Genomic DNA, 11,139 nt, shown 5'->3' on the forward strand with positions numbered 1-11,139 from the left:
ATGATTTTAATGAAGATATATGCTCTTGGCCGAATGGTAAGGTGTTGGTTTTCCCTAAGGATGTTTTGAATGCTTTTAGAAGTTATTTGGGCGCCAAAATGAAGAGGAATGAGTCTTTGGCCAACTAGGAAGCATCCCTTGGTGTTTTGGCGCCTATTTGATGTCATATGGAGTGCACATGCTTGAATGATGCCCATAGCAGTCTACATGAATGCACATGGGTCTTCTTGCAATGCTTTGATGAGATTGCAACCATAGGATGATGTCTTAAATTCCATGGGCAGCCTAGAGATGAACTAGCTTCAATGGTAAGCTAGGTGAGTGTCTTGGTAGCTAACTAGGTGAGTTATAGCTTGATGAACTCAAGCTAGTTAACTTTGGTCTTCTCAGCTCCTCAACTACTCTCCCAGCTACTTCTAGCTACCTTTAGTCCACTTTTTAGTAATTTGGTCCAAAGCTCTCCTCCAGCTAAGTTCAACTACATGCTAGCTCCTCTAGCTAAGTTGAAGCTCCTTAAATGATAAAATGATCTTCCATAACGTTCATGAGCTAGTGTGAGCTGCTATGCTTATCCTTTTATCTAACCAAGCAACCATAATATTCCTTGCTTTGTGTTTCACCTATATGAATCAACAAACAAATCATGTAGGCAATGTATAAGCTCATTAGGTAAAATGCATACTTTCGTGAAGTGTTTGATTGATATGAGCTATGAATGATCATCTAGAAGCTAAGATAACATGTATATAAGCTAGATAGAAGGCATAGGACGTTCATGAGCTTTAAGAAAACATGTATGAGCTAGAAAAGAGATGCATACATGCAAATGAGCTAAAGAAACATGGATTTAAAGCTAGTGAGCTAATGTAAACATAACATGAGCTAGAATAACATGATATGAGCTATTAAATAAATAAATACATGCTGCCATGATATGTAAATGATATGTAAACATAATAAATGAATCTAAAACATATGTAAACATAATATAAAGCTAAGTAAAGATGTGGAAACATATGTTATGCATGAAAATCATATAGTATGCAAGTGAATGATAACATATGATTATTCAAGCATATCTTAAGATGCAAATGTATGCTCATAATAATATATAGTGCATAAATGAGTAAATATAATATAAAGTAAGGAAGAACTCCCTTAGATTGATCTTGATAGATCTTCAATGATGTGAGTATGTAATGTAGAAAGTTGGTGCTAGACAGGATCACATCACATTTGTCTGATCTTCGTTTTACCAAAAATTAATCTATTTCGAGAGTCGATTACATTCAATGAATGATTAGCACCCTTGTACTTCCCTTTCGTTACCAATTTGATTTCTTGGTTGTCTTAATTGCGAAAATTAAAAGTTAAAATTAAATTTAAAAGTTCGATCCAAATTACTTACCTTTGACGAATTTTAGAATTGACCTAAAAATAAATCAGCTTAATGTTAAACTGTAAAATGAAATAAAATGAAATAATAAATATTAAATAAATAAAATAAAAAGAAAATTTAAAAAATAAAAAGGACTAAATTGAAAATAATTTAAAAAATAAAGGGATAATTTGATGTTAATTAAAAGTTGTAAGGAAAAAATAAAAGTTAGGGGGTTAAATTGCAAAAATAAAAAAATATATAACAAGGATTAAATTGAAACAATTCAAAATTCAAGGGAAAATTTACAACAGTGACCAAAATGAATTACACATCAAACTTGTTTTTTTGAACCAAAACTGATGCTCTACCTTGATACCTTTTGTTTTTTTGGTGATATTTGCTCGATATCTTTGGGCATTTCGATTTTGTGTAGTGTGTTGCTTTGGTTTTTTTTTTTTGCGTATTTCTAGTGGGTTTTTGTTATTCCAATGGTACCGCTTTGTTTTTTCTTATTGTGGTTGTTGTTCTCTTCAATTTTTCTTCCTCTTTTGCGTCGATGATTCTCGGGGTTTATATAACTCCGCCGGTAGTGGTTGTTGCCGAGTTTTTTGGGATGGTGAAGTCCTGTTCGGCATGACTTTTGTTTGTTCCACAACGCGCTCCCATTTTTTTTTCGCAATTTTCACGGTTTCTCGTGCCAAAAATCTCGACTGATAGGTGACTTGGCTAGCGCGTGGCCTTCACGCGCCGTTGGAATATTAATCTGATGCATCTTGGCCATTAGATCAAAGAGCCAAATCCAACGGCTCTGATTGATGCAACACCCCTGCTAATCACAAAACCCTAGCTTGTTGGTTTTGGGCTTCGAACTGTTGGGCTCGCCTGGTTGGCATGCTGGGTTAGGTCTGCTTACCCGATTGGGCTCTCTCTATTGGACTTGAACTTCTGAACTTTTTATTGGACCTAAAAACAATTAAACAAATAAATAAAAATAATATAATATAATATATTAATAATATAATACTAATATATAATATATAACTATATATATATATATATAATATATAATATAACTATATTATATATAATAATAAATATATATTATAATATATAAATATAATATAATATTATATTATATTATAATATATATAATAGAATAGTATAATATATAATACTATAATATATAAGACTATATAATATATAGCATATACTATATAAATACTATAATATACAATATAAAATAATATATAGAATATAGCATATATTATATGAAAGAATCCAGACGAAAATGAGTGTTTACTATATCTAAATCAAATTTAAAATTAATCCAATGATCCCAAACTCACAAACCAAAATAATTCTCAAGGTTCATGACAATATTCGAATGTTAATTCGAAAATTTGAGTCGTTACATAAATTTTTTCAATTCTAGAAATATTCTCAAATGTATTTTTCCAAATTTTTCATTAAATTTAAATAAAGTATTTATTGTGTTAAACATGTCACTCGATCAATCAATAATATTATGTTCAAATTTACTCAAATGTCCACCCAATTAAAAGACATGTATTATATGAAATCATTATCAATTTTAAAAGAAATCATCTACAACACACGATGATTTTATAGTTTGTCATTTCCACAACAATTTCATCTTTTATTGTTCAAACAACTCTATTTTCCTATATAATTTTTTTTATAGAAAGTAGTTAGTTTTATTAAAAATAGAAAATATTCAAAATTACAATGAAGATTTACAAGCATAATCGTAAACCTAAAACATAATTATGACATTTTTCTATTACCATTGAGATAAAAACTACCACCTAGATCACATAAGGACTAAAGAAGGAAAATGTTAAAAACCTAACAAAAAAACTCGAATAAAATAAAGATACAAATAAATTTGACTGCATCGGTAAACGAACTACAAAAGGGGATGAATCTACTGAAAGACCACCGACAAACCACAAATCAAAGTCAAGCGACGTGAGAAAACTATCCACAAACAAAAATGCGTATCTAAATCAATCCGGGGGTCCAAAACAGGGAAGATCATCATGATAACAAATAAACACCATATTAATCAGTCGTGACGATGTCAAATCCAACCCTGATAAAAAATATAAACAAGAACAACGGCAAAAAACCGTAAACAACAGTAAAAAATTGTAAGCTACCAAAAGGTAGAGAAAAACATGCCACAAAGGCAGAGATAAATGTGTCGTAAAGGCAAAGAACATGTCACAAAGACAGAGATAAATATGTCGTAAAGGCAAAGAATATGTCACAAAGACATAACTATTATTATTAAAAAAATTAAAAAAATAAAGAAAAAATATAATTGGCAGACGATAACCAACTTTAAAACCAGTGTCGCCGGTAGTAAAATAAAAATTAAAGAACACAAGTTGTAAAAAAAAAGAGAAAAGAGAGGAAGAGAAGAAAGCTGGTAGGTTTTTTTCCCTATATAATCTTTAATATATCTTATTTTCTTAATTGGTTATGTTTTTAATTTTTTCCCTAATTTAAACTATGCATGATACTATTTTTATTTTATTTTTGTTATTGATGTAATTATCATTGGTGTGGCAGTTTTCCAAACACTTTGAGAGACCAATTTATATGGAAAACTTAATATATAAAAAAAGTGGTTACATTATACTTAAAATTAAATTTTTGGTGTCTAAAGTATTTTTTGTTAAGAATAGGTGTATAACATTTTCTCCGTTATACTTTTAGATGTTTATCATTAGGGGGGAAACCCTTTAAGTGATATGTGTCACATTTATATTTTTTATTTTTTAAAATAAAAAATATTATTTAAAAATATAAAAAAATTAAGCCCCGACGTCCCTTCCCCCTGTCCCATGCTTTCTCTCCCTCCAATCCCATCACCTTCAATGACAAAGGATCACTACCGACTGAGATTTGTTTGGAGTAGAATGAGTACGATGGTCGTGTAACGCATAGACAACAGGAGCTGTCAGAATCATCAAAAAACAACAAAGGAAAATCTTGAATTCTGGAGACCCTTAGCGACACTTTTCACACGATCAACGTAGTTTCACGATGGGCGGGGGACTGGGTTTTGAACGCAACGAGGAGACGATTCTAATTGTGTCAATGGTGACGATCACATACTGACAGTGACTGATCGACGGTGGAGGAAACAAAATTTAGGGTTTTTTAAAATTAAAATATTAAGTGTTTTTTAAATAATTTTTTTGAAATTTTATATGCATGACACATGCCAGATAACGACCAAGTTTAATGGCGGATATGGTTCAAGAGCATAAAAAATGTAACAGAGAAAATGTAGGCACCTATTTTTAAAGAAAAATTCCAAAAGTCAAATTTAGGTATAACTTAGACAATTATTTTTATATTAAGTCTATGTAGAATCTAAATTAATTATATTATAATATGGCATTAATTTTTTATCTTTACAAAAATTACACCATACATTTAACATCATAATTTTATTTAGGGTAAGATATACAAATGACTCCTGATTATAGAGTGTTACTTTGTTGAATCCTCAAATATTAAAAATTACAGAATGATCACTCAATTATATGATATTATTTTTTTAGTCCCTTGACTATTAAAAGTTACAAAAATAATCACTTTACTATTAATATGTTACAAACTCTTCTTTTTCCGTTAAAAATTGATGAAAGTTTGAGCTAGACTTTAACATTCTAACTGAGATATGATAAAATATAGTCTTAGAATCTCAAACGACTATATAGCTTGAATGATTCTGGGATCATAGTTTATCATATCCTAGTCAATAATCAAATGACCATAAGTTAACATTCAACTTAGACGACTGTCAATTTTTTAACGAAAAATAATGAGGTTAGAAATTTTGAATAATCAAATGACCATTTTGTAACTTTTAATAGTTGATAGACTCGATAAAGAAATGTCCTATAGTCAAGGACCAGTTTTTAATTTTTAATAAATAGGGGACTCAACAAAGTAATATCTTATAGTCAATGAATCATTTTTGTACTTTACCCTTTTATTAATTTATTAAAAAAATGCAACTTTCAGTTTTCCACAAACATCGTAGCCGTCGTTAATTGTAAATTGACAGCTTCGTTATTTCTCTTTCTTATATTTAACGAATTACACACAGCGAGAGAGAGAGAGAGGTGGAAGAGGGCTATCGACAATGGCTTCCTCTTCTTTTATCCTCTTCTTATATTTATATTATATTTTCTTCTTATCATGTGCTTCTCAAGACACCGCTCAATTTAAAGGTACAACTTTCTTATGATTTCTTTCTTTTTTTCTCATAGGATTTGAAATCTGTGTTTTTCATCCGCTTAGTACCATTTGCTTACATTCTGAGGGAAAGTAGAAAAGGGATTAGCCAATTCAGTTTTGGGATCTTCTCGTTGTTCTTCGATTTGGTTTAGAACCCTGAATCGATTTGGCTTCAATTTATTTGTTCCCGAAGAAAATGTACGGATCAATGAGAATATATGCTTGGCTTCTTGAGAGAAGTGAACCTAGAATTTATGCTTTAAAATATAAAGTCGGGTGGTTTTGTCAAATGCAAACTGTTATTATATTAGCTTTAAAACGTGTTCTTCAAATGCTGGTAAAAAGTAAGACTAAATCCTAGATGACGCCTAACCTTGTATGTTTTCCATTTTTACGGTATCATTTTCTTAGTAGAAATCTTGTTATTGACTTATTTTCTCATTTCTTATAAGTGATCATCAGTTTCCCACAGGTTTCTTTAGATATACAGCTAAAAGTTTTTTTTTTCAAATATAAATTACTAAGATGAGATGTCCCATGCAAGAGGTACTTGGAGGTCTTTATAGCTATGAGGGGAATTTTTAGTGTTTAAATAAATGTTTAGATTAAATAACGACTTGATGATTTGTGATCACTTTAATTTTAAAACCGAGCTCTATCAATGTATCATTTAGTTATGTCCTATAGAAAGTATTACTATGACATTTGTGAATCAGAGGTGAAGTGGGATTATGCCAGTAACTTGATGGATGTCTTTTAGTTTTCTTTTGCACCCTAGCCATACTTCTTCATGGTTTTTTCAGAGGTTTTAAAATTGCAGACATTGACTTGGGAAGTACAACTTCAGCATTGGATGTCTCCCCTACTCCCCTTTACGGGCATTCATCTGTCCGTAGTTCAAAAGATGTTATATTATGTGACCGAGTTCGAGCTTCTGGTCACTCAAGATTGAAACTTAGGAGTTATGTCAATTCTGTTCGGGTTACTTTGACTCCATCTGTCTTAATACCAGAAAGAAAACACAGCAAAATTCAAGTTTGCTTTCATCGGTAGGTTTTGCTCTCAATCTACACTTGTTCTGCATGAGATCACTTCAGAAGTTTGTTGTCACCATTGGTGATTGAAAAAGTCTTGCAGGAATGCTTCACTTGGATTATGCCAGTGTGAGAATGAAAATTGGAAGACGGTGGAAAATGGTATATGGCAAGCTGTCATGTCGCCTTATGATGATAGATTTATAGATGTAAAATTTATAGGTGATGTGTCTGGCTCTATCACGGTTGCTGTTGAAGAAGGTATGATTATACGTTATTTGCATTTCTTTTGCTTGTGATTGTTAGTTCATTGAAATTGAACTTTATTTTCAACCTTGATTTGTTATCTTTTTTTGTAGATATTAAGCGATGGCGGCTTGTGTTTCTAGCTTTAGGATTTGTTTTGTTTCTGTTGGCACCAATTATCAGCAAGTCGGTTCCTTTTTATTACAGCAGTTCAATGGCTATTGGTATTATTCTTGTCATTTTGATCCTTCTCTTTCAGGTATTTTTCTGTTCGTCCACAAATTCATTCTGCCTTCATTGCTTTTAAAATCGCCCTACTTTTTGATTCCGCATTTTTGTTCCAAATCTCAATGCTATTGTATATATCTTACAAATTTGAAGTACCTTATCCTGTTGACTGCTGGAAGATAGTGATTGTTTTCCATGTATTTTGAAGAACATGGATCTGTATTGAAGTTCCAGTTCTATGCAACTTTGTAACCAAAACCTGTTTGATTTCTTACTTAGTGCTCAAACATAAGTCAACTGATTTTTGATGCCTCATTAGATGTTCATCGGCTCACATATGATGACTGGATGACTTGGGAATCTACTAGTTATTTGTATCCTTAAGATTATACTGAATTTATGCCAATACCGACTTAGATTCAGCTTTTACCTGTGTGGATTTTCTCTTTCCAAGCAGGGAATGAAATTATTGCCTACAGGAAGGACAAATATCTTCTATCTTAGATATATGTTCCAGTGGTGAGTCTTTATTTTCATTTGTTTATAGGTTAATTAGTGTTTCATCTACTTTGAGCTGCCAGCCAATATACTCACTGTTCCATTAATTTTTCAGCTTGGAGCTGGATCTTTTCTTTTACATCAATTGTCTGGGTTGGTAAATTCAATTCTTATCAATTTTGGGCTTAGTGAAGATATGCACAATCGGGTAAGTTCTTAACAACTGTCCATGAGATCTCCCTCCTTTCCCTTCATTGGAGTTCGTATTTTCAGCAAACGATATTTAATATGGTTCCTTTAATCGTCCATGACTTTTGTGCATATGATTTATTCTCTAATGGCTTATTTGTAGTTGTGACCCTTTTCTCTTTAAAAGGAAGTGTTATTTCAAAGTGAACCAAGTAATTCATTTTTGCTTATTTTTGTTACAGGTTGCCATATTTGTATTGGTTGGAATTTTCCTCTCAGGAGCTGCATTAGGGTACTGGATGGTAAGAAAATCTGTGATCTCGAAAGATGGAATTGTAGATGTTGGTGTTGCCGAGTTTGTAAAATGGGCCATGCGCATCATTGCATCTGCGTGTATTTTCCAGGTATGTTTCTACTACTAACGGTGGATGTATTACTTGGAATGCAGACTAGGTTATGTAGCATGTTTTCTCTTTATTTGAAGCTTCCTTAAATTCGGGCAGTAGCTTCTGAAACCCATGAGAGGGCTGTTGTTAAGTATGTCAAAATCAGTATACTATTTGTTATATGTACATTAATTGCTGGATGTTACTCGATACCTCTTTATAGTTTTCGGGGTTCCCATTAAAAGAAAGAAACATATGGTTTGCCAACAACCATATGGCTCGTTGGTAGAGTGCTAGATTTTAATTCTAATTATCAGGGATCAAACCTTGTCAACCGATGTTACTCTAGCTCGGGTGCGAGTATCAGATATCAGTATGTCTCCGACATGGATATGTTTAATTTTTTCCATGTATTTTCAGGATCCTTGTAGGATGATATCCCGTATTTTGTAAGAAATATGTTTCAGACATGGATGTCAAACATGGATGGATATAGAAAAAAAACGGAGTCTGAGCATCATAGCTGGCAACCTCAAGATTTTCTTTCAAAAAAGATATGTTTATTTTTCCTATCTTGCACCCCTTTTCTACTCTCTTCAGAGCACTCTTGATACTTGGCTAGCACTGGTGGCATTGGCTTCTTCTTCTGCTATTTGTTCTTTTCTTACATCAACAAGAAGGAAATGTCGTTCGTAAGTTGATCATAATTCCCTTATTCTTTTCATTTTTACGATTTATGTGTGCCGGAAGAAGGTGATTCTGTTAGTCTATGTTTGATAATGTCTTTGTTCTGCAAAATGTATTCATTCCACTAACTAGTCGCATAATAAGACTACCCCTGATTTTGGTTCGATGTCCATTGCAGCTTAAACTTTGTCTAATTGAAAGCTAAATTCAACAAATGATTTTAATTCTTCCTTTCCAGTCGTAGCCTTGATTTATTTGAACCTTGAATTTGGCATTTTGGCTTATGTAGGCACCAACCACATTCTTGGGACAGGAGTCCTTGGGTGCACCGGTCGAGGCCGGGAATGATAAGCCAAAGTCGTGCCAATTATTTCAATAGGGCTCCGAGAATGTATTCTGATAGAACAGTGTGGAATAGACATACTCCGACGACTTCATTGGCATGGACTAGATTTCCTGCAGAGGTACTTCTGGTTTTCAAGGTATTTCATAGTTCATAATAGCACATTTTTCTTGGAGCACCATTTTATTTTTTTTCTTTGCTTCGGGTTAATATAATCAGCTGATTAGTTTCTTTTTTAACGTTTTAGGTGGTACGAATGATCTAGATTACTATTCGACCTTTCACAAGACGCGTAATCAGAAGAAATTCACGAAACAAGAATGGGAAGATTTCAGTCGTGAATCCACCCGGGATGCCATGGCAGAACTGACAGCAACCCCGTAATTCACAGATTGGATGATTGAACATGCTGACAGGATAAAACTCCTTCCATGTGAAAGTTCAGAAGAATCAGTTGGAAGCAAATTGTGTTCATCTGATTATGAAGAGGAACGAGGCTCCGGCGGGTTCAGATTATTTAACTTGTAGCAGCTGAGGTAGATAACTGATGGTAACTACTGAAACTCTTGCATGAAAAAGGTCCCCGTTGCGGTTATGTTACTCGGATTCGAGTGTGAATTCCAGATATGAGTGTTTCCTATTGGAGATTCGGATCTCAATAATCATAATCGGATATGTGTCGAACACAGATACATACAAATACTTGAGAAAATGAAGGGTAGGAGTAAAGCCAGATAAACTGCTGCTTTTACAAGTAAATTGGTTGCCTCCTCTTCAAATTCTGGGGAATTGTTTCATAGGTGGCAGAAAACCAGTACGATTCCGGATTTTCTGCATATTGTATATAGATCACGCTGAAAAAAGAATGAAGACTCATTTTTTACTTTGATTTATTATTTTCCTTTTTTGTTTAATTTATTTTATTTACGACATTAAAATTTGGACCTCCAAATCTTGTTAAACTAACTGACTTATGATTGTAGACTCCCGTTTTTGTCCGGGTCTTTTTTATTATTATTTATATATATTTATTATTATTATTATTATTATTATTTATTATTATTATGTTTATTAATTACATATTACAATTTTTGTAGGCCACTAAAGCACAGATTACAGAAGGTCCATTCCCGGAGCCCAACTAGCTAAACCTAACAACCCAGACTGAACCAACCCATCAGATTAGGGTTTCAAACCCTAAAATAAATTAGGGTTTTAACCCTAATCCCCTAATGGCAGCCGCCGACTTCAACTCCTCAGCTTCCCAGCCGTGAGCCAATCACCGAGCCACCAAGCTGTGGAATCCCGAGGGCCGCCGTATGCTCAGTTTCTTTCGAAGGTAAAATATTAGATATGGCAGTTTAGGGTTAATTTTTGGCTAAAAGGGTTCGGGTTTCGAAGTGGGGAGGAAGAGAGGAAGCTTTTGAGTGTTTTTCCCTCTCTCTGGGCGAGTGCCGACGGGTCTCCACCGTGGTTGCCGCCGTCCAGAACTATCCCTTTCGTCCCCGATGAGGGAACTTGAGAGAGTTCTGGGAACTCTCTCCTCTGGTTTTGGAAATATGAAACAAATGAGAAGGCTGATGAAAAGTAAGCCTTGGATTTTGGTATAAGTACCCCAAGTCAAAACACAGCCGTTTTAGCACCCCATTCCCGTGTTTTCAAAGTTTTAAGGGGCTAATGGCATGTTTAGTCCCTGCAGGTTGAGAAACTCACCCGTGTTTCTCATTTTTTTTGGGTAAACCACACTTTTGGTCCCTGATCCTTTGTAACCGCATTATTTAGTCATTAAATGAGATTTATTGTATTTCGATTTCGAGCCTTTTAGTTTTTAATAATTTCATTTCAGTCATTAATTTTTGTATTATGTTT

General features: G+C 33.3%; 2 protein-coding genes across 2 annotated transcripts; both read left to right on the forward strand.

Annotated features, from left to right (window-relative positions):
* Positions 1–5,518: 5,518 nt before the first annotated feature.
* Positions 5,519–7,671, forward strand: LOC120163229. Its single transcript, XM_039173209.1, has 5 exons — positions 5,519–5,652; positions 6,480–6,708; positions 6,797–6,954; positions 7,053–7,198; positions 7,585–7,671. The coding sequence occupies exons 1-5, from the start codon at positions 5,565–5,567 to the stop codon at positions 7,669–7,671; spliced, it is 708 nt and encodes a 235-aa protein (XP_039029140.1). The 5' UTR covers positions 5,519–5,564.
* On the forward strand, positions 7,672–10,015 carry LOC120163219. Its single transcript, XM_039173199.1, has 6 exons — positions 7,672–7,686; positions 7,781–7,873; positions 8,097–8,258; positions 8,841–8,932; positions 9,217–9,409; positions 9,518–10,015. The coding sequence occupies exons 2-6, from the start codon at positions 7,862–7,864 to the stop codon at positions 9,533–9,535; spliced, it is 477 nt and encodes a 158-aa protein (XP_039029130.1). The 5' UTR covers positions 7,672–7,686; positions 7,781–7,861; the 3' UTR covers positions 9,536–10,015.
* Positions 10,016–11,139: the final 1,124 nt, after the last annotated feature.

The sequence above is a fragment of the Hibiscus syriacus genome, unplaced genomic scaffold (assembly GCF_006381635.1).
Source record: "Hibiscus syriacus cultivar Baekdansim isolate YM2019G1 unplaced genomic scaffold, ASM638163v2 tig00111429_pilon, whole genome shotgun sequence".
In the NCBI taxonomy this organism is placed as follows: domain Eukaryota; kingdom Viridiplantae; phylum Streptophyta; class Magnoliopsida; order Malvales; family Malvaceae; genus Hibiscus; species Hibiscus syriacus.